The sequence below is a fragment of the Leucoraja erinacea genome, chromosome 22, assembly GCF_028641065.1.
Source record: "Leucoraja erinacea ecotype New England chromosome 22, Leri_hhj_1, whole genome shotgun sequence".
Classification (NCBI taxonomy): Eukaryota; Metazoa; Chordata; class Chondrichthyes; order Rajiformes; family Rajidae; genus Leucoraja; species Leucoraja erinaceus.
The window spans coordinates 15,762,942-15,787,490 of record NC_073398.1 but is presented as its reverse complement, the minus strand read 5'-3'; the positions used below and the strand labels follow the sequence as shown (position 1 = coordinate 15,787,490).

The 24,549-nt window shown below is 41.4% G+C and overlaps 1 protein-coding gene across 2 annotated transcripts; it reads right to left on the bottom strand.

Moving 5' to 3' along the window:
- Positions 1-1,260: 1,260 nt before the first annotated feature.
- Positions 1,261-24,193, bottom strand: LOC129707749 (G1/S-specific cyclin-D2-like). Of its 2 annotated transcripts, none has more exons than XM_055653013.1 (5): positions 23,626-24,189; positions 22,417-22,632; positions 21,302-21,461; positions 17,284-17,432; positions 1,261-4,107 (listed from the first exon to the last, which is right to left on the bottom strand). In XM_055653013.1, exons 1-5 carry the CDS (start codon positions 23,821-23,823, stop codon positions 3,952-3,954), a joined length of 879 nt encoding a protein of 292 aa, XP_055508988.1. In that variant the 5' UTR covers positions 23,824-24,189; the 3' UTR covers positions 1,261-3,951. The 2 variants fall into 2 exon arrangements, with proteins under 2 accessions (XP_055508988.1, XP_055508989.1); XM_055653014.1 differs by lacking the exon at positions 1,261-4,107 and adding an exon at positions 14,252-15,439 and having other exon boundaries at positions 23,626-24,193.
- Positions 24,194-24,549: the final 356 nt, after the last annotated feature.

Genomic DNA, 24,549 nt, shown 5'->3' with positions numbered 1-24,549 from the left:
CACAGCTGATGACAGAAGAATTCTCTCTATAATAAAGAAAAATCCCCAAATAAAAAAAAAATGTGACAGATCAGAAACACTCTTCAGGTGTCAATTTGTCAATGACCACTCTCCGCAGAAGACTTCATGAACAGAATTACAGAGGCTACACTGGTTAGCCACAAAAATAGGATGGCCAGGTTACAGTTTGCCATGAAGTATATAAAAGAGCAACCACAGTTCTGGAAAAAGGTCTTGTGGACAGATGAGGCGAAGATTAACTTATATCAGAGTGATGACAAGAGCAAAGTGTAGGGGAGAGAAGGAACTGCCCAAGATCCAAAGCATACCACTTCATCTGTGAAACAGTGGTGGGGGTGTTATGGCCTGGGCATGTATGGCTGCTGAAGGTACTGGCTCAATTATCTTCATTGATGATACCCCTGCTGGTGGTAGCAGCATAATGAATTCTGAAGTGTATCTGTACAAATTCAAACAAATACTTCAAAACTCATTGGCCAGCGGTTCATTCTACAGCTAGACAATGATCCCAAACATATTACTAAAGCAACAAAGGAGTTTATCAAAGCTAAAAAAATGGTCAATTCTTGAGTGGCCGTCAATCACCCGATCTGAACCGAATTGAGCATGCCTTTTATATGCTGAAGAGAAAACTGAAGGGTACTAGCCCCCAAAACATGCATAAAGATAGCTGCAATACAGGCCAGGCAGAGCATCACCAGAGAAGACACACAGCAACTGGTGATGTTCATGAATCACAGACTTCAAGCAGTCGTTGCATGCAAAGAATATGCAATAAAATACTAAACACGACTACTTTCATTTACATGACATTGCTGTGTCCCAAACATTACGGTGCCCTGAAATTGGGAGACTATGTATAAACACTGCTGTAATTTCTACATGGTGAAACCAAATGTATAAAAAAATACCCTTTATTAAATCTGACAATGTGCACTTTAACCACATGTGATTTTTTTCCTATTATAAATCTCAAATTGTGGAGTACAGAGGCAAATAAATAACTGATGGGTCTGTCTGTACACAGGGCACTGTACATTCTCCGTTCAGACAGCACCCGTTGTCAAAATTGAACCCAAGTCAGTAATTCTACCACCATGCCGCCCCATTTTCTGGAAGCCATTTGCATCACCTTGCTACGTTCCCTGGTTTCAACATTAGTATTAAATAAAACCATACTGCACAAAAGGTTGCATCTTTTAGTTGATGTGAGAAAATAAAAACAAACACGCAGGTACATTTTGGATCAAGTGACTTTATTGTCCATAGATATGCCTATTTCCCTCACACCATAAAACCATCTATGATCCAATCAAGGTCATTTTATATAATGAATAAAAAGCCTTTTCAATACTGAACAAAGAAGGCTTTTTATAATATGTATTCACAAATCTATTGAAATGAGCCTTGCATCCATCAACTGCCCCACAAGTTTTCCACATTGTACTCAAGCTATAAATGCTGGCTACTCATCCCTAACCATATGAACAATCACAAAAAAATACAAGAGCACATTGTGAGAGAATAACATTGTATTGGTATGGCATCACTCAGTAAAGCAAAAAGTTTAAGAACAGAGTTGTGCATCTGAAAGTAAATGAGGTACATGGCAATGTTACTGAGCCCAGTAGGGAGCCTTATGTCTGTGCAACCTTCTTGTGCATCTCTCAGCTGAGGCAACAATGTACAACAACGTGCTCAACCTTATCTCAAAGATAATAATGCCTTCAAGGCTCCCCAAAAACTGTAGAAGTGTGAGGTATTGTGAATGGTAACCATTTTATTGTCCAGTAAACCTGAGGTAACTATGCTGTCTTTGTAGAATGTGACAAGAGAAAATCATGAAACACTATTGGAAAAAACCATACATGGGCACTTCCAGTAAATCAATGTACTCATTTTCCCAGGATTTTGAAACTTAAGCGGTAAAATAATATATTATAAAAATGTTTATAAAATAGCAGCACACTCAGTGAAACAATACAGCCAAGTACTGTTAATGTGAATAAGAATGAAACAAATCATAGCTTTTCATAGCAGCGCAATTAAAGATTCATACTCCATTTTCTGTCCTCATCAACCCAGGTCAGGCTGCTCCACTTCAGCAAAAACCTATTTCTTCAAATACCTTTAGCCCAGCATTTCACAAATCCCTAGATCAACATTTTAATCAATCAATGGCTGTAATTTGCAATTTCAGATCATTATCAAAACATGTGCAAATAAACCTCCCAAACTCTTTACCAACCATGTCCTAATGATGGAGCAGAAGAATTCAAGTAGACAATACAAAATTTCTCAAATAACAAGTTGTGAACCATGATATTTGCTGCTTCTTGCACCAGCAATGTCATAGCTTGGCACACAAGAACCCTCTGTGACACCGACAATACATGAAGTTACTGAACATCTGCGGAATGTAGCAACCCACACTGGAATGTCTTCCTTATAAAGTATTGTTTCTTTTTCCAGCAACACCATAATTATATAATACACCAGAAACTGGTAAACAAGTCAATTTCATAAACCATTCCATTCATTCCTTGGGAAATATATTCAAAGTGCTTTTCAAATGAAATGGTTTACAATAATGGTAACTGTGGGCCAATGTCTTCACAAAATAAAAATCAAATACACTTTGGAAATCACCTTTTTTGAAAAATGTTACACATCTTCGCAAATGCAAGTATGGAGTTTCTCCATCCTTTAAAATATTAGGTAGTCAAACAGTTGAAGTGTATGCGAGATCAATAAGTATGACTAAAAGATTCACATCAGCTGAGTTCCATGGCAAATGTAATCAACTAGCTGGTAGTTGGATTGGAGAGTACCCTGGATGAACTCAAGTTTGGCCCACAGTTAAAGGAACAGTTCTATGTGGAGCGAGCAATGCTGTTGTGAGTTGAATGAACCATTTCTGAAGGAGGAACCAAAAACTGATATTTATATAACATGATTGTTGAGAAATGAAACAACCAAACAATAAAAAGTAATGGGAAAATGAAACAAACAACACATTCAAAATCTGAAACTAACATAGGGAAAGTGAAAATATACATTTACAAGTTAAAAGACACTCGTTAATGCTCCTTCTTTGTCGCTGGAATCCTGGAGCTGCCTAACCAATAGCACGGTGGGAGTACCTTGACATATGGACTGCAGTGGCTCAAGAAGATTATTCAATGCCTTTTCAAGGACAGTTGGGAGCATGCAATAGATGTAACCTTGCTATCAATGCCCAAATCTCCCAGACAATTTTTTTTTAAAGATCCACATGAGAGATGAACAATGAAATTGAAGGAAGAGTGACAACATTGACAAGATCACCTAAAAACAGAGACAAATTAAAGTTGATTTTAAAAAAAAAACTTTCTGGGCAAGCACTGAACCGTCAAGGCAAAATATATACCCAGTGTACAACCAGATGCTGGGTAATCCTCCAGTAACTAATTTCGAAGGAAGATACAAGGTTCAAAATCTTAAGGCAGTTAAATTCCTTCCACACTGAAGATGGTTCATTCATAAAAGAGGTTATTTCCCAGCAACCCTCCTCAAATCCTCAGTCTATTGCTTTGCATCCAAATTGAGCCACAAATCATAAGACATTTATTTAAATCTGAAGAGGGTGTATGCACCATAAAATTGAACAGTAAATATCTAATAATTTGATCCCACATACACAGGCCTGCATTTAGCTAGCTATTTTATGCTTTTAACGCATGTTCATCGATAATATAATAGCAATTATGCAAACATTTATGGTGGGATTCCCTTCTGCAGAACACCATAGGCACCAGAGTTTTTAATATCAGTTTTTTTTTCTAAAAAGCTTTAGATATTTTCTATGTGGGAGCATCTTAAAAATGAAAAAAAAAACAAGATTTATTTCTAAAGGGAAGATCACACAGGGTCTTTTCTGCTCCAGCAGCCTTACAGGTTTACATTTCTCACATCTGTAGGAGTGCTGGCCTGGTCTAGTTCCTCCACTCTTTTTGAGGGGTCCCTCTGTTGTTGATGTTGCTGAATCTGTCTCAGGTTGCTGACCAGCAAGGATTCAATCTGCTCCTGGCAGGCTTTCAGGCAATCCTAATGGAGAAAAGTAAACCAGACCATAAATATCCAAATCTTACAAGGTAAATATCAATCTGTGACATACTTCAAATGTTTAGGCACAGGTCAAAGGAAGATGCAACATATATTGCAATGAACATTGTCCAAAGATTTTCCATGTACTTTGTCTAAATAACATTTTCAGTTTCATAATTAGAAGTTAAAATAAACTGCTTAAAGAAACATTTTCTGTCAGTTAGAAAGTTGGTGCAAAAAAAATGAGCGGTTTCCTTTCACGTTTTTAATTTCTCGTTAGCACCAAAACTGCAAGGATGCCACAAAATACTGTTTAGGCCAAAATTCAACCGGACACAATGTAACTGAATGGAAGGGCTCACTAAAGGGACCAGTTTGCCCCTTATTAAAGTTAGGATTTTACAGAATTTTTATTCAAACAAGTTTAAATTTCAGATATTCAAGAACATTTGCAAAGGCCTTTGACCATGATGAGCTACGGGCCCCAGAGCCAACAACAGAGGTCTGCCTTAGTACATAACCCACACAGGCTTGTCAGACACCGCTTGCATTCAGAGAGCAAGCTTGGCCCTATTTAGAATGACGAAAGTAGGCTGGCAAGCAGAGTTTGGACATGGGGTCAGAAACAGAATCCAGCCCAAAAAATGAATTCCAAGATATAGATTGACGACCGAGAGAAAACGTAAGAACCTTGGAAATATTTGTCAATTGCTTAGGAATGAAACGTAAACCATTAATTATTTGCAGTTATTTTAGAATGTTTCTGTGCAGTATACCTCTTTATTGTCCCTCTCTAATGCTAACAAATTCTTGTAACTGATTTTTTGTTTTTTAGTTCACAGGAAAAATAATTTTTGACCTTCGATCATAAAAAGTATCTGTACAACAAAACTATCTGACTAACAGTTAAATGCCAGCAACTCTAAGCTGGCTCTATATTTGGAAAGTCCAAACCAATGCCAGTCTTTAGTCATAGCTATAAAATTTGTTCCTATGCATTCATTTATTCCCTGCCTCCACCACTCACACAGGCTCAATGAAACTTAAAAAAAACTGGACATGGGAACAAACACTAATGATATCGAATCAGTTGTGTTGCGTTGACTAATAAAACTGCTTATTGTCTTGCAACAATCAGCAAGAGCAATGTCTCCTGTGCTGCATCCCCACAATTGTCTTATTTCATTCCGCCGGTTATGTTATTCAACTGACCCCACCGGATCTTTTGAGGTCAGCCTTTTACAAATTCAATGCCAGTTACTAGCCTGGGTTTGGGTGGGGGTGGGTTGGTGCAATGATGGGGGGGGGGGGGGGGGAAAGGAGAAAGTGAATCTGGCACAGCTGCAGTTACAAACTAAAGGCAAACTGATTTATTTCTCCAGAAAGAAGAAAGAAGTCAGGAAATCACTGCAGTTGCTTAAGAATGGTGCAACGTCTACACAGAACCTCTCCATTCACTGATGCAGCTGCTCCTTCAGAAATGGATGAAAGAAGAATTACCCTGCTTGGCACTGAAGGGCTTCCTCCACACAGACAAGTTGTGCAGACTGTGTGGAAGTTATTAGAAAGAGCAAGTATACATCCAGAGGAACAGGGTACAGATCAGGAAGACAAGTTAGTAAGACTACCCAGTGGTGACTTACACCAATCAGAAGGGCAAGGTACACATTTACTAGACTTTGCAGCTTAATAACAGTAAATATAATGCAACTAAATCACATTTAGTGCATCTCATATTTTCATCTGCACATTCAAAATATAAATGCAACCCCAAGGCTAAATAAAATCCAAAATCCAATCTGTCCATGCAGATGCAATTTGATGCATTTCTCTTCATGATATTTGACCAATTCCACCCTGAAGCTAAATCAGTTGTCTGTTTATTTGCATGCTATCAAGTGTATAATAATCACACTTAGCCATGTTAAACTAACTGCTGGATATCATTCTTAATTACAAGGCAGTTAAAGTCCACGCATTTTATATCATATGATATCATTTTTATCATATAAACATAGATCTCTCTCATACCTGGCCCAAATAAGAGCATTACATACTTACACATTATTCAAACTGCAATGTAGCAGTGGAACTACTTGCACTAACTTTTATAAAGATAATATCATAATGCGAGATTACATCACATATCTGTAGAGCATATTTTTGTTTACAGATGCAAAAGATTGTATAAATAACTGCATGCTACCTTACAACATCTAGCCCAAAGTCACTGGTTGCAGCACAAAGTAGCAAATCAAGGAAGTCTATTTATTTGTAAATGGATAACATTTCATAGATTGAAAGTGGTTTTCATATGTGTTTTGCAACTGAAAGTATTGTAGTGGGAGATGAAGCAGCTGTTAGGTCTTTTCCAAGCTCACCGTTACAATAATTTTTTTTTAAATGCACTCTCCAAAGTACTGTTATGACAGTCATAATTATTGTGTTTAAATAATGTTTTGTCTGCCTCTGGAGATTTACCAATGGTTAACACTTCATTTTCTAGAATCCGTTGCAGAATTTAAAAAAAAAAAAGGGGGGGGGGGGGTGATTTTGCCCATGGTCCACGCCAGACAGAAAATTATTTAGTTGAATCCGAACTTCATAATTCTTGATCTGCATTCCTATGAAATGACACCAGGTGCTCAGCCAGTATTTTCATCAAATACTGGCTCAAATGATGCCTCCACCAGCATTACAGATTGTAGGAGATTCACACCCAAACTTCAGTTGATTTCCCCCTCAACACACCAAACTTCCCACTAATTCCTCTAAATATGATCTCAAACCAATGCTCTAGTCATTGACCTCTTGTGGGGAAAAAAAAAATCCTTCCCGTTTTCTTGGTCCCTGATAAGTTTATACACACAAATTAAATTTTGCCTCAACTCACTTTAAAAAAAAAAAACTGTATCAGCAAGTTCCATCATCATCCCTGCAAATCTTATTAACATCGTATCCAGTACCATCATTATGCCCTGTAACATGAACAGGATTATACACAGTACTCTAAATTCCTTGGCCCAACTAGTTCTTATATAATCTCAGTCTGACTATTCTATTCAACATTAATGTCATGTGTCCTCCATCCCACCATTATTAGTGACCTTGTGCACATCCTGATGTTCTGCTATTTTTCTGTCATTTATTATTTATTCTGTCACTTGAAGACCATTGAACAGCAAGTGAAAAAGGTCGTCTGATTGGTTGCATTAAGTGAGAATTGAACAATGCTAGGACACCATGACAACTACTGTACTTGCGTAAATATTGTTATAATTTTTTTCGCTGAAAAGGTAGATGCAGTCTTGTCTGAAATATTACTGTTCTAACATTGTAGTACATCTTCAGCCAATAATGTATCAAGTCCTGAACTTGTGCACCACTAGACAGAAATAAATTTGCTTCCTTGCGCCAGTTAACAATGTCAAATGCAGATAGGAATGACCAAATGCCATCTTTTTCAACCTGCTTGACTGCTCAGGCCTTTCAAAAGTGCTTCTTGGAAAAATCTGTTTGTGGATGTTAACACAAAAAACAGTTCTTTGTAATTTAATCTTCTATCAAACTAGTCCCATCCAACCAAGCAAAAAAAATAAATAATAATAATTAAATTACTTCCTGTACACATTAGCCTGCATAGCACGTCATAGTTTCATGCTAACGATTAAACCAAGAACACCCTTGCAATAGCAGACAAAAAGGGTAAACAGACGAGAGAAAAATGCCGCAACAAAGGCAATTGTTAAAAAAGCCCAAATTCCATGTTTGATTTATGAATACCTTTAGATCTTCAACACATGCAGATTAATTTTAGTTTTGTCTTTTAAAACCTTAGAACAATTTTCTTATAAACTGGAGTTTCCAAATCCTTAAAAAAAAAACAGCATCAGATTTACAAAACAAAGGTCGTCTGATTGGTTGCATTAAGGCTGGTGGATGATGTGACTAAAATGATATTCCGTGGGAGTAGAAACACTGCTATTTACCACAGTATTCTGGAGTCCAATTCAGACAATTAAAGGTTAACACCATCACCTTTAAACAATGCATCAGTCATCCCACTTCAAAACATTAATTAGTTGCTTAGCTAAAAATCATTTTACTAAGATTCTAAGAGGTTTATCAAACTATTTTAGCTCAGCACTGGTGTATAACACACCCATAAAGTATTTATGACTTTGCAATTCGTTACCAATAAGGCTGATTGCAAAATATTTGTGCTGTTAAGAGTGTAGAACTCTCCTTTCCTTGCACAGCAGTAAAATGCAGATGGCAGACTTAATCACCAACATTTTTGATTAATTAAGAAAACTGAACAAATAGTGTATTGAAATGAAGACTCATACATATTAGCACAAGAAAGAAAAACAAAATGCTGGGATTCATTTTTATCCATTATAAAGGTGCCCATTATTACTGGTTGTTAACAGCATGTGGAACATGGGTGACCTAATCCACCACTTCAAAATTACTAGGAACAAAAGAACACAGGAAATTAGACTCTGGCAGTGGGACACGGTATTCTTCCCTAGCAACACTAAAACATAGGAACCTACTATTTTTCTGCTAAATGAACAAGAGGATGAGGGGCAAAGACGATTGCGGCTTTTTATAATGGGGAGGGGATGGTTGCTGAAGATTTTATATAAATGAATGGGGGGGGGGGAAATGGTGCTTAAAAAATTCACACAAGGGAGAGCAACAAGTTTTTACAATGACTGACCAATTTCCGAAGGAAGTTTGACAAAATGTGCTGGTTGAGCCCAACACTGAAGTTGTTTCAAATCTGGAATCTGTTTTTTTTTAAATATATAAAAAGTATTTTATGAAAACCTTTTGAGGTGTGCATTGAATTAATTTATTTTTATATAATGGGCCTGTTTTCTTGTCTAAACAGCAACCCTGTTTATTTCTATTTATTCAAATGGAACATTTCACAAGTGTAAAAATGATTTAAATTGTGCAATACTGTTTAAGTACATGACAGTTGATGAAGCCTCAACAACTAGTCTTAAAACCAGCACAAAATACGTTACAGGTAATGTTTACAATAACAGTATTTAAAACAAACCATGGTAACTTCAGCACGCGAAGTTACTTATTACCACGCTTAGCTCTCTAAAACACATTTTGCTTTGATTTTTAAGCTCACTGGCACAGGGTAACCTACTACACCGTGCTTCCCATTGTGAGTAGGATCCGAGGTCTTATGGAATAATAACCAACAATTATTCTATTCTGTAGCTGCATCACCCTACTGTTACTCCACATGCAAAACACTCAAATTGGAAAACTGAACGGATGCCAATAGCTGCCAACTCGGGCAAATACAAGTAAGGAAACGATCTCATTCTTCCATTCATTTCAGTCAATCCTAGCTGCTGTTTTCTTGCATACTAAGTACAGTCTGCAAACAAACAAAGCAGGATTAGGGAGCAGGTTTGTCATATGCTTCCTAACCACAAGAATTAAGCAGCACAAAGAGTGGATAAATACTTAGTTTGTCGGGAAAAGTATTACATGACCCCCATCCTAGAATTAATACTACCTGGAGTGAGATAGCACAATATGCATTAGTACAGAGATTGCTCTCAGTAGAGGTTAAAGTCAATTGCTTTGCATACCAGGGGCTGAATATCTTGAAGTATGGTGCAGGAGAAACGGTGCAAATGGTTCAACATAGGTAGAAAGGAGAAGGGAGATAACAAGCATATCAACATAGGTAAAAGGTAGAAGGGAGATAAGAAAAACTAACCTGAAAGCTTTGTGCCTTAATGCAAGGAGCATTCGAAATAAGGTGGAAGAATTGAAAGCACAGTTAGTAGTTAAGGGATATGATATACAGGTGCACAACCTTTTATCCGAAAGCCTTGGGACCAGACACTTTTCGTAATTCAGAATTTTTCGGCTTTCGGAATGGAAGATTTTTAGAGTAGTGGTAGAGTGCTCGGCTCATATCTGCAAGGTCGCGAGTTTGCGCCTCGATCCCGGCAGTTACTCAATCACGAGTTTGAGTCTTCAATGTAGTTTTTTCTTGCAGAATAGGAGAGAATAGGGAGGGTTAGGCTGGGATCATTCTCTGCGAGATGATCTTAGTGCGGGAGACAAGTGTAGGAGAAGCGTACTGACTGTGTGGGCAGAACTTTGGAAGTGATTGCCCACCATTCTCAAAAGCCGCTGTGTCTCCCTGTCCCTCCAACTTCAGAGGAATCCGCTCCCCGATGGGCCGCTACGGCGACAAGTGGCAGTTCGCCCACAGCCCGAGCTGCGGCCCCTCATCCGCAACCCCGGTTCCTCTGGAGTTGGAGCGGGGCTGGGCTAGAGTTGTTGCTGGCTGTGAGTCTCTGGGATCTCCGTGCTTGCAGTGGGCCTGGGGGGCGGTGTCCCGATGAGGGGGCGCAGCTCGGGCTGTGGGCGAACTGCCACTTGTCGCTGTAGCGGCGCATCGGGGAGCGGCTTCTGGTGGTCCTGACGTCTCTCAGCTCCTGTCCAGGGGGTGGCCGGAGACGTCAGGACCAACAGGAACCCGCTCCCTGATGGGTCGCTATAGCGACAAGTGGCAGTTCGCCCACAACTCGAGCTGCGCCCCCTCATCCGCAACCCGGGTTCCTCTGGAGTTGGAGCGGGGCTGGGCTAGAGTTGCTGCTGGCTGTGAGTCTCCGGGATCTCCGTGCTTGCAGTCGGTGTCCCGTTGGTCCTGACGTCTCCGGTCACCCCCCTGGAATGGAGCTGAGACTGGGGAACTGTACCGCCCTTGCCCCCCCCTCTGCAACTGCAAACAACCCCATTCTCCTGCTCACCTGCAAGGGCGGTACAGTTCCCAGTCTCAGCTCCTGTACAGGGAGGTGGCCGGAGACGTCACAGCCCGAGCTGCGCCCCCTCATCCGCAACCCGGGTTCCTCTGGAGTGGGAGCGGGGCTGGGCTAGAGTTGCTGCTGGCTGTGAGTCTCTGGGATCTCCGTGCTTGCAGTCGGTGTCCCGTTGGTCCTGACGTCTCCGGTCACCCCCTAGAATGGAGCTGAGACTGGGAACTGTACCGCCCTTACCCCCTCCCTCTGCAACTGCAAACAACCCCACAGTTCCCAGTCTCAGCTCCTGTACAGGGGGGTAGCCGGACACGTCACAGCCCGAGCTGCGCCCCCTCATCCGCAACCCCAAGACGTACTTGCACACCATCAGCTTCTGTCCCTACGGGGAGCGTGTTCCTCTGTAGTTGGAGCGGGGCTGGGCTGCTGCTGGCTGTGGGTCTCTGGGATCTCCGTGCTTGCAGTGGGCCTGGGGGCCAGTGTCCCGTTGGTCCTGACGTCTCCGGTGACTGGCACTGGCTCCGACGTGAAGACAGTGCAAAGCCCCCGCGCCGGTGCAATGGGCGGGGAGCTGGAGAGGGGAGGGAAGGGGTCACACACATGGCCGGGAAGCAGAGGGGTGTAGGTGGGGTGAAACTGAAGGGAGCGACAATCTGCTGCTACCTGCCCGCTGAGTTAAAATGTTCCCACGCAAGACTCACGATACACTGTGTGCGGGCAGGCAGCAGCAGATTGTCAATTATTAATCCTCCCGCGCAATATACCCTCACCTTCTCTTTTATGAATGGGGATTTAGTTCCCCTTTCTTCAAGGACCGACCAGAGGTTCCGCTGTCACCTCTGCGGGCCGCCCTCGGTGAACGTCTTCAAGGACCTTTTTTCAAGGACCGAAAAAATGTCCGCTATTCAGAGCTTTTCGTTATTTGGAACTTCGGATAAAAGGTTGTGCACCTGTAGTTGGAATTCTGGAGACATGGCTCCAGGGTGACCAAGGCTGGGAGCTTAACATGCAGGGGTATTTGATATCCAGGACGGATAAACAGAAAGGAAGAGGTGGGGTGGCATTGCTGGTTATAGAGGAGATTAATGCAATAGCAAGGAGAGACATTAGCTTGGATGTTGTAGAATCGGTATGGGTAGAACTGCGAAATAGCCAACGGCAGAAAATGCTTGTAGGAGTTGTATACAGACCACCAAACAGCAGTAGGGAGGTTGGGGATAGCACCAAGCAGGAAATTAGGTATGTGTGTAGCGAAGGGAAAGGCGGTTATCATGGGTGACTTTAATCTACATATAGATTGAGCCAACCAAATTGGGAACAGTTCTGAGGAGGATTTCCTGGAATGTACACGGGATGGGTTTTTAAACCAATATGTCGAGGAACAAACTAGAGGGCAGGCCATCCTAGATTGGGTATTGTGTGATGAGGAAGGATTAGTTAACAATCTTGTTGTGCAAGGCCCCTTGGGCAACAGTAACCATAACATGGTGGAATTCTCAATTAGGATGGAGAGTGACACAGTTAATTCAGAGACTAGACCTGAACTTGAATAAAGGAGACTTTGAAGATACCAGATGGGAATTGGCTAGGATAGACTGGCAAATTATACTTTAAGGGTTGAAAGTGGAGATGCAATGGCAAAGATTTAAAGACCGCATGGATGAACTCCAAAAACTGTTCATCCCTGTCTTGCGAAAAAATAAAACTGGGAAGGCGGCTGACGAGGGAAGTCAAGGATAGTGTTAAAGCCAAGGAAGAGGCATATAAATTGGCCAGAAGTGGCAAACCAGACTGGAAAAAAATTTAGAACTCAACTGTGGACAAAGGGGTTCATTAAGAGGGGGATGAAGGAGCATGAAAGAAAGCTTGCGGGAAAGATAAAACTGACTGTTAAAGGTTCTTTTGGTATGTAAAAAGGAAAAGATTAGTGGACAAATGTAGGTCCCTTACAGTCAAACAGGTGAATTTATAACAGGAAACAAGGAAATGGCAGAACAGTTCAATAAATACTTTGGTTATGTCTTCACTAAGGAAGACAAACGATCTCTTGGAAATACGAGGGGACTGAGGATCTAGTGGGAGGGAGGGACTGAAAGGAATCCAGTCAGAAAATGGTGTTAGGTAAACTGTTGGGACTGAAGGCAGATAAATCCCCAGGGCCAGATGATCTGCATTCCAGGATACCCAAGGAGGTGGCCCTAGAAATCGTGAATGCATTGGTGATCATTTTTCAATGTTTTCTCGACTCTGGATCAGTTCCTGTGGACTGAAGGATAGACAATGAAACTTCACTTTAAGAAAGGAGGGAGAGAGAAAATAGAGAATTATGGAGCAGTTAGCCTTGCATCAGCAGCGGGGAAGATGCTGGAATCGATTATTAAAGATGTTATAGCAGCGCATTTGGAAAGCAGTGACAGGATTGGTCAAAGTCAGCATGGATTTATGAAGGGGAAGTCATGCTTGCTTAGTCTTTTGAGGGTGTAACAAGTAGAATGGATAAGGGAGAGCCAATGGCTGTGGTGTATCTGGACACTCAAAAAGCCTTTAACAAGGTCCCACACAAGGGATTAGTGTGCAAAATTAGAGCACATGGTATTGGGGGTAGAGTATTGACATGGATAGAGAACAGGTTGGCAGACAGGAAGCAAAGAGTAGGAATTAATGGGTCCTTTCACAAATGGCAGGCAGTGACTAGTGGGGTGCCGCAAGGCTCGGTGCTGGGACTCCAGTTGTTTACAATATATATATTAACGATTTAGACAAGAGGATTTGCGGATGACACAAAGCAGGGTTTTAGTGTGAGCTGCGAGAAAGATGCTATGAGGCTGGGAGAGGTTAGGAGAAGGGGAGGTGCAACGAGACCTGGGTATGATTGTAAATCAGTCACTGAAAGTAAGCATGTAGGCACAGCAGGTAGTGAAGAAAGCCAATAGGTGCAGGAGTAGGCCATTCGGCCCTTTGGGCCAGCACCGCCATTCAATGTGATCATGGCTGATCATCCCCAATCAGTACCCCGTTCCTGCCTTCTCCCCATATCCCCTGACTATCTATCTTTAAGAGCCCTATCTGGCTCTCTTGAATGTATCCAGAGAACCGGCCTCCACCGCCCTCTGCGGCAGAGAATGACAGACTCACAACTCTCTGAGAAAAAGTGTTTCCTCGTCTCCCATCTAAATGGCTTACCCCTTATTCTTAAACTGTGGCCCCTGGTTCTGGACTCCCCCAACATCGGGAACATGTTTCCTGCCTGACCCACTGAATTATTCCAACATTTTGCATCTTTGGTATAAACCAGCATCTACAGTTCCTTTTAATCACCACTAAGTTATATTAAGCCATGGCAAACCACTTCAAATTTTTTGATCGTTAACACATGTGCAACAACATTATCCACACTTGAGACTGACCTACAAATGTTTAAATTTCTAACTCTAAGATTGGCTTGCGCTGTGAATAGTGATTAATTGATACTACTGCATACCACGGAGAAAAATTGTGGAGGAATTTAAATGTTTATTGTTATTTTCTTTGAACACCTGTTTACAGTGACAGAAGTATCAGATAGGAAAATGCACTACTTGACTTGCTGGGAAAGCTTGAATTGGAATTCAGTGACAGAAATTGCCAGGAATACATCCTACAAAATTGGTGAATCTTAAATGAACATGGCCCAAAATCCTGAAAAAGATCATGATCGGAAAAAGCTATGGTGGGTAAAGGTTTCACCTTCTACTTCACCAAATTTGATGTGCATTGCATATCTAGAAAAAACAAAGATAGGAACAACTTAGGAAGGTTGTCCCCAATTGATGAGAAAAGGTAAGTTACAATTAATATTTTTTTCTAAGTGCAATAATGACCCCAATAGACCATGTATATCAGTTGACTTGTTACTAAGCTGTCTTTATTTGATTTTACAGAAGGTTGCATGCCAATTGCAAAATTGCACGGGAATTCCAAGTACTGTAGACATTTGAGATATTTTCAATGTTTTCTCGACTCTGGATCAGTTCCTGTATCCAAGTAGGATTTTCCATTATGTGCAATGTCATGCTATAATGTTGACTGTCCAATCCTATCCTCACTAGTTACACTGTGTGTGTACACATGGCAGACACATACCTAGCCCAGTATACAAACTGGTTTGAAAACACTTCCCTCAGCTGGATCTAACCATTTACTTGAAAGTTGAAGCCAGCATATTGTTTAACAGCAGTTTACTTGAAGATTGCAGTTATAGTCGATGTAATTGAGATTTGAACGGCCAGTGTTTGTGTGTACTCAACATCAGGCTGACAAGCAGTCTAAATTAAGCACCCACAAATCTCAGTTCCTCAGATGCAATTCTTCCGCATAAACCTCATTCTCCATCACAAAAGTAGACATAAAATGCTGGAGTAACTCAGCGGGGCAGGCAGCATCTCTGGAGAGAAGGAATGGGTGATGTTTCACCCATCAGATCTTCAGATTACAGCATCCTCCTCTATCACATTCAACTGCAGGTCCACCGAGGTCTCTAATCCCTAAAAATCATGAAAGGGGACTTAATTAAGCATACTGGATCGCTACCCTGTTCCAGTTGGCCCTCCAATGTTGCCCTAATCAGTGCTCAGTACCTTCCCTTGTACTTCCTACATAACGTTATGATAAACTTCTCCCAACATGGGTGTATCTGCACTGATGCTTGCTTCAAGTCTATTGTGGGAGAACAGTGTATCTATCGCCTGCAGGATAGGTTTGTGATGACCCAATAAAAGAGACCAATATTTGCAAAGGGATAACATTGTCTTTTCTCAATTGTCACCGAGCATTAACAATTTCTTGGGACATTTATTGGATGGATTTGAATGTTTTATTACTTGCGCAAGTTGTGTGAAGGATTAATTATTGTAGTTGTGCAACATCAATTGATGTAAACAAAATGATATTCTCCTGGTTAACACGTAACAAAAGCTTTTCACTGTACCTCGGTACACGTGATAATAAACTAAACTATGCAGAATATTTTAAGACCAGGCCTTAATCTACAAGGCCCGATTTCAAGCATTGAAAAGGACTCGCATTTCACAAAATTGTCCATTAAATTGGCAAATTTAGAAAACATATCCTCTGTTCTTAAAAAACTTTGAAATTTCTTTATACACAAATGCTCCTCTATCAAAGGAGGAGAAAATATGTATGTTTTTTTTTGCATAAAAAACACTCAATTAATTTATTTCCACATCTCATTGCGGTAAACAAGCGTTGCACTTGTCGCTTAGTGTCACACAACGTGCTGAATGTAGTGTACCATGTCTGGTAAATAAACATCATGGAAAAGGCATGATTAAGACCACCCAAATCTACAGCAGCACTCATGACAATCTGCCTTCATGCCAAATAAGATACGTTTTGAGAAAATCAAACACTTACCAATTGATGGATAACATAGCAACATCATGATAAAGAGACGTATTAATTTAATTAATCACAATGTACTTAAAGTTTGAAATAGATCAATGTTTGAAAGGCTGAAATCCTCAAATATAACAGCTGAATGTTTAAAAACTTGAGTAATAACAGCTGAAGTTTATTACTCTCCTTTCTCAATGGGCTTTTCCACTGATGTAATAAGTTGATTCTCAGCCATCCTCTGTGTATTATCATTCCCTCCCCACCAACGACAATGCTACCATCCAGTAAAACAGTCCATTTGAACAACTTGCATGAAAAGCAAGACCATGTAAATTTAACAAAAGTTAATATATTTAGACAATATTATACACCATGTTCAAGAGATTTTCCAAAATGGATGCAATTTTAAAAAAATCCATGGCAAAATGAACAACAATCAACCACTCTTGCTTTCATTTATTTAAATGACTATAATTGGTAATATACATTCAATATTAAGCATTCAGAATTTTATTTCATAAATATAAAGATTGCAACATTCTCTATGTCCACACCAACTACACGAATGAAATACTATTAAAGATAAAGCTACATGAAAAATGATACCAAATAGTGAACAAGTATGTTTAACATCACCTCCTACTCAAAAAAGCACAGCACCATTTATGAAACAGTAATAACTGTGCTACTTCTGATTACTATACTTTCATTTATAATGCCCAAATAGAGATAACACTCAGATTATATAATCCGGGTACCTTAAACATTGAGATTTTGATGCTGCTTAAAATTAACCAATCTTCCCCAGCTGACTAATTTTCATGTTACATAAATTTAAGTGTTAATATTCAAGAAATGTTAGCATTAACAGCAAAATTAATTGAAAATGGATACGTGTTCCAAAACTGAGAATGCCCACTGACAAGCTGTAGGTTGCCAACCTTACGTCAGAGCCTTTGAATAGTGTACTCACCACATCTGTGTGTGTGATGCTGGCCAAGAGATCTGTCAAGTTGTCATTTAAAAGTGAATAGAAGCCAATATCGAGCTGAAGTCCACATATTGCTGCCCCCACACTTCCAGTCGCGATCATTGATGGTGGATACATGGCAAATTTGAAATCTATAGGGATAAACACCATAAAAACTTCAAAGCTTCAATCATACACCTGTATATGATTTTAAATTAAATTTCTAAAATAGTCTTCATGCTGAAAACATGATTGTGGATGATCAGCCATGATCACATTGAATGACAGTGCTGGCTCAAAGAGCCGAATGGCCTACTCCTGCACATATTTTCTATGTATGCTATAAACACACTTTCTACATAAATCAACGTCTGAGCAAACTGATTCAAATAGAACTCAGATTAATTCTAACATTTGAAATCAGAACATATGGTTCCCTTTTCAGTAAAATGGCATCCCAGAAGCAAATGATCATGAAAATCTGAATAAAGAACCACAGTACTCCTGCCAACCAACACTGCGGTAGGTCTGCTTTCACATGTAGTCACAATTTCAATTCCGAATAACATTGTAGGTTCCTTTAAATGCCATTCACAACACAAATAAGGATAGCTAGCAAACAGCCAGAGACCTAGAGACTAATGCCTCGCTTAAAACGTTTTGCAGCCTCTATCGCCACTCTTGCTTTCCTCCACAGCAAGCACCATAAACTTGGCTCTCAAAGCTCCACGTGTTCTTTCTTTGTTGTGCAACAGGGAGTGATTTGTATCAATGGCTTCTATTTTTAGCATATTAATTAACTACTGCAAATGGCAAGGCAAGTGTCTCCAACAGGAGAGTGTGGCACCATTGTCTGGAGCCACCTCCTCATCTTTTCGTATTGAAAATCATGGAAATTACCGTCCAACTGATATGAATTCAAACTGACAAGCTCACAAAAGGCCTGAGGGCAGGACATTTATTTCACACACACACACATACACAGAGTTTACCAGCTCACCGACCAAGCTAGGAGAGAATTTTCTTCAACAAAAAGAGTGGGAACATTTCAAATCACTTAGATGGGGATAATTTAGCAAAAATAAAAATCCCTACTGAAAATTATAGAAGTCAATGCTCCAATTCTATATCTACCTGCACAAAATGTTTTATAGATTATTCAGTTCAATTGGGAACTTGCATGGTGCAAATTCACTGCTGCATTTGCCTGCTATAAATCAAATGGGACATCTTTGGAAGACCACAAGGAGTGATTATAAGCAAGTAAATACAAGCCAGTTACTTTTCAAGAGGGCAGCACACAGCTGCAAATCGCCAGGAACTTAGGTTAGATCGACCGCAAGTGCTGTTAGTTTGGAGTTTGCATGTTCACAGTGACCACATGGGGATCTGCCCAATTCTGTTTTCCTTCCATATGTAAAAGATATATAGGTTGGTTGGTAAATTTGTCACTGTAAATTATCCCTTGTATGATTGGGCGACTGAAATACCAGGTTCAAGTTGATGGGCATGTTGTGAGAATTGGTTACAGGAAAATAAGTGGAGGAAAAGAGTTGGTGGCGTTGTCAGCATAAATTTGGTGAGCTAAGAGACTTCTAATATGCAAGACTAATATTAAAATATGAAATTAAATACTCTGAACCTTAAGCCCAACTATATTCTATCCACACCACAAGACCCATCACCATCATTAATAAAATTAGGTGGAGATGGATACTTAAAGAAATCTAGTATTTTTTAATTATTATTTTTATACATGAAAGAAAATAGTCAATCAATAAAAACATTGAGTTACATGGGTTAAATCATAGAAACACATCAGAGAAGGTTTAAAAACTACTATGATTTGTATTATTAATTCAGTCATTTTTTTTTTGGTAAAAAAGAGCCAAAAAACGATCTTTAGTTGGATGTTATAAATAAAATTATGAAGAACGGGACGTGGATACAAGATAAAATTGACATGAAAACATGCATGTTAACATTCAAGAAACAATTTAATGTTGCAAAACAGGCAATAGATTAGAAACATAGAAAATAGGTGCAGGAGGAGGCCATTCGGCCCTTTGAGCTAGCACCGCTGGCTTGGATACTTGGAATGGATTAATTAAGATGGATTTAGCGATTTGTCTCAACAATAATTATGCTTAGATTTGGTAAATCAACCTACAACACAGTAATCATCAGGTGTGTCAGTCAAACATGGGTAATTTACAGAACTACTAATGAGATTAGCAATACTTAGTGGCTTATGAACATGAAATCCCAATGTAATAAGTATCTTCAGGCTGAATTAGTGTTAATATTTGAAATTTGCTAATGTCAGCACAGTACAAAGTTAATGCCAGGGAATATGGAATACTTTTCACCCGAGTAATCTGCATGGATGCAACATTTTCTCTGGACCCCAGCTTTTAAACCAGAAACCAGACTTGCCTAGAACATTTTTATTGAGTTGAACTATTTTATACATATCAAACAGAAAGCAGAATTAAGACTTTATTCACAGCCAATTTTGAGCATAAATAGCTAACTGTAAACTTCACATTAAATTGCCATGGCAATTACAGATTAGAATGTTGTTCAGCGATTATTTGACACTAAAACCCTACATTTTAAGAATATTATTGAAATCAGTAAATTTTTTGGTTTCAACTTAAATACAAATGGGAAAAGTGCTCTTGAAACTGCAATTGCAGTAAGAGAATTGGTGTTAAAGATAAACTGGTTTTCCAATGGAGATATTCTGCAATGCTATAATTACACCATGAACTATACACTTCATACTTTTGGGTTGTTAGTTAATATATAGTAGAGAATTGTAGTTTCCAGCACAAGGACAAACCAGAGGGCCAAAATATCCTCCCTCGACAACATTAACCTTTGTGTGAAGCTTCACAATTAATTATTTTTATTAAAGCTCAAATTTATTTGACTTAGACAATAACTGACAGGTGGCTTTAAAAATATGAATAATTAATATGTTAACTCCCTGAACAGGGATCCACCTTCTGTAACCAGGTTATTCTACACATGCCCTATTGTAATAGTTACTGCAATGATCTTTGAACTTTGTTTATTGCATTGTATGAATAAAAGCTAATGGTATAGTGAAAACATACAAGGATTCTATTAAATTCCAACTTACTTAAACATCCATTCAGTAAATAAATCTTAAAATAAGCATGAATAAACCAATTTTCTAATACATTTAGTGTGTAGAAAGGAACTGCAGATCCTGGTTTAAGCCAAAGATAGGCACAAAATGCTGGAGTAACTCGATTAAACAAATGCTGAGAAGAAGGGTCTGGGCTCGAAATATCACCGATTCCTTCTCTCCAGAGATGCTGCCTGTCCCGCCGAGTTACTCAAGCAATTTGTGACTATCTTATTTTCTAATACATCTAGTTTAAATAGTGAAAATTAACCACAGTCTTCAATGAAATCCATTAGAAGAGAACGAGACCAAAGTATGCTGGTGTAATCAATTTTACCTACATTTTTAGTTGTAGTTTTCTTATGAATTTTATGTCTAAATGTTGAATTAAAATTGCCCATGTAAACATGCTGCTTAGTAGTTATTCGCTTCTACTCGAGGGTACTACAACACCCAACAGCATAATTACAGACAGGTTTACACCGAGTCTCCATTATCGACAAGGATGCAGGAATTTGGAATTGAACAAGTTAACTGCAAGTGGCCAACAACATATTTTTCATACATAGATGAATAAATAAATATCATACAAAATTGAAGAATTAAATGTTAAGATCTCAAACATAAGACCTGGCTGAAAAAAAAAAAGTCCAGGAAAAATGTTGATAAGTTGCTAAGGGGCCATGTACACAAATCCCAATTCTCTTCCAACAAAAACAATTTTGCTCCATCAGCAGGATCGCCATTTGTATTTCATATTTTCCTCTATAGCTTCCAAGCAGTCTGGTTTACATAGGCAATCACAAGAGCAACTTTCTCCCACAGGTGCCTCATTCATACAGTATCTGTTGCAGGTGCTCATACCTGTGGCACAAAGGGCAATGAAGGTCTGTGCGTGCTTTCTGATCAATGGCAGCTTGTCTTTAGGCAGGGTAAGTTTCTTCAGAATGTGTTCAATAAAGTCATGTGGGGTCACTGCTGCAAGGTTCCACTTCAACTTTCCCAAAACTACCAACTCCCACTCCTGACAAATAAAGATATATAATGGGCAATATTAAAATTTAATAAAGAGAGGCAACATTTGAGAGCAAAATAAACAATGCCCGGGAATCTCAAAGGGAGACATTTTAAACCAAAACAGTGTGATGGACATATGGCTGGCTTTTTGTCAGATTATCTTTTTGGACTAAATATTGAATATCTCCCTCCAGAGGGAGCTACAGCCCATTTAGATCATTGATTTCAGTGTTAAAAGGGGACAGATTTTAGCACATACAGCACTTCAATATACTTCAAAGTTTGGACTCAGCTTTTTTATTTTATTTAACAATGACAAAGCCAGCTGCTGAGAGCACACTGCTGCAGAACATATGTCCTTCACAATAGCACATACTGATCTCTCATTATAATTTCTGTGCCTCAATACCTCTTGCAGTTATTTCCCCAGCTGTCGTCAAGAACCAGGGCGCAGAGGTTCAAGGTGAATATTGATAATTTTGGACAAAAGTGAGGTAAAATATCTCTAGGTCAAAGGATTTCAAATTTATTGTGACAGGTATGGATCAGTTGTATTATACATACACCGACATTAACATGGAAAGTATGGAATCCTGCAGGAAAGTGAATTCAGCAATGGTTCAACAGTGCCCTTTCTGAATTGCAGTATAGACTTGAGGGACTATATGGCCTCTGTTTTGTTCCGTTATCCTTTGGCAGTTTCAAGAAAACATTTACCCAAACATGTATCTGAGGGAAACTACCTTTAAAAAAAAAACTAACTTCAACATTTTCAATTGTGCCCAGAATAAGACATGAATTACTGGAAATTTGGATATAGTTTAACGTTCCAAATTAAATTTTGAGCTGATCACCTTCACAATTGCCTACAAAAGGCAAATATTAAACAGTGGAATTACTGGTCCCAAATAAAATTTTGCAGCATTGTTTGCATTCAGACAGCAATAGGCAGTGAAATTTACCAGAAGCTCGCATGGTCTGATGGAGTTGTCAGTGAAAATGCAAAGTTTTTCTGCTGTTAGAGGAATGGTTTCTTTGAACTTGGATGCAAGGAACATACAGACAGCTCCAAGCAGCTGCAGATGGCATTTGGTTGTCCGTTCAATTGATAAGAATCTGTCCAGGTAATTCATTGCCAAAGGAAAGACTTCCTCCTCACACTTCTGCTCCTCGCAGACCTGGGGAGAAAATGGGCTAAAAAATTAGGAATGCAAGGTAATATAATCAGAGAGAGGCCCTGGTACCAGCCTTCAATAATCACCTACTTCAGGTTTAGTCAGCAAGGAATGATTCAGTCAATCACAATCAGTCTATTTCTGAACAATAATAAAAATAAAAAGTATGTTCACATCTGAAACACTGCAGTCAACTCTCACAATTAAGGTCAGGTCACCCACTCACTCATTTGATGCAAGTCCTCATCGGAGCCCACACATCTGGAGTCTGCTTCCACTCAGCCCCACGCCCACGCACAACCCCCGTCCCCCACTCCCTCGCTCAGACTAAAGTCAGACTTCCCACAAAAACAAGGAAATATGGCCCCAGGAGCAGCTTGTGAGATCCCCATCGCACAGGGCAAATTTGGAGCCACATACCGGGACAGAAGTCCCCTCGCCTCCCTCACTCCCGGCAAGGAGCCCCCTCACACCGGGCAAACTCGGGACCACACTTTCGGGCCTGTGTCAACCTGCCACAGCTACTCAAGTAAAACCCTCGTGATCCCCGGCCTGCGGCAGAGGGCTGATGGAGGGGGAAGGTCCCCGGGACTCTGCGCCGACCAAGGCAAGGGGAAGTGGGGGGTGACCGAGAATGGATGAGGAGGAAAGTGCTGGGCAATGATCCGGGGAGGTGGGGCGAGGGGGACAGAGGGAATCTGGGGACACAGGCGGGGGAGGAAAGCTGGCTTCTGGGGTCGGGAACTAGAGAGGATCCTGGGGGGGGAGGTTACCCGGGTGAGGTAGAATAGAGAGGATCGGGGACTGGAGTGGGGAAAAGGGTCGGATAGCGGGGGAATTGATTGAGGGGGCTTAGGGCTGGGGATTGGAAGTGGGTTTGGTGTCGGACATCGGAGAGGAACTGAGGAGGATAAGGGGTCGAGAGGGTGGTAAAGAGGTCGGATATCGGTGGCGGGGGGGATACCGGGGAGAAGGGGGCGTCGTTGAGACACGAACCTCCAGCATCCAGGTGGCCAGCATCCTCCGCATGAAGGGCTTGATGTCCTGCTGGACACACTTGAAGTAGGAGCAGGCGGGCAGGCAGCGCTCCTCCAGCGTCAGCAGGTTGTGCAGCACCCGCTCGTCGCACAGCAGGTTGGGGTCGGGCAGCGCCCTCCTCACCGTCGCCACCTCGCAGCACAGCAGCAGCTCCATGGCCGACCGAGCCTGGTGGCCCGCTGGCGGCCTGGCCTTACGCTATCAGTTCCGGAGCCGGGCGGGGGAGAGGCCGAGGCCCGTGGTCGTGCAGAGCGGCTGTGGGCAGACGCAGAGACGGTGCCGTGCAGCATCAACGGCCGGCGGGGGGAAGCGGGGACGAGGGAGGCCGGCGGCGGCACAAACACATCACAGGCCTCCCGCTCGGCCGCGGCCCGCAGCCCCGGCTCCTCTCATCACCGCCACTGGTTGGCAGGCGGGGCGGGCAGCCGCTGGGAATGGGGCTGAAGCTCCAAGTGGGGGTTTAATGGAGATTAGAAGTCGAGTCCGCCTCTCCGCGGCTGGCGCTCAACGGCCCCCGCACTGCCCCGCCCCTTGCCGCTGACGGACAGGGGCCCGGCCGCTGCCACAGGCGCTGCGTCACTGGGTCTGGACCCGCCCCCCCCCGGCCGCTGCCACAGGCGCTGCGTCACTGGATCTGGACCCGCCCCCCCCCGGCCGCTGCCCAGGCGCTGCGTCACTGGGTCTGGACCCGCCTCCCGGCCGCTGCCACAGGCGCTGCGTCACTGGGTCTGGACCCGCCCCCCCTCCCGGCCGCTGCCACAGGCGCTGCGTCACTGGGTCTGGACCCGCCGCCCCGCTGCCACAGGCGCTGCGTCACTGGGTCTGGACCCGCCCCCCCCCCGGCCGCTGCCACAGGCGCTGCGTCAGCGGCTGGTCCCGCCC

Bases quoted from the DNA above. Each gene is read 5' to 3' on its own strand.
- LOC129707749 (XM_055653013.1), bottom strand. From the start codon at position 23,823: ATGGAGCTGCTGCTGTGCTGCGAGGTGGCGACGGTGAGGAGGGCGCTG. The intron at 22,633-23,625 runs GTTCGTGTCTCA...TTTTCTCCCCAG, and splicing joins TGGCCACCTGGATGCTGGAG to GTCTGCGAGGAGCAGAAGTG. The intron at 21,462-22,416 runs GTAAATTTCACT...TTTATTTGTCAG, and splicing joins TCAGACCATGCGAGCTTCTG to GAGTGGGAGTTGGTAGTTTT.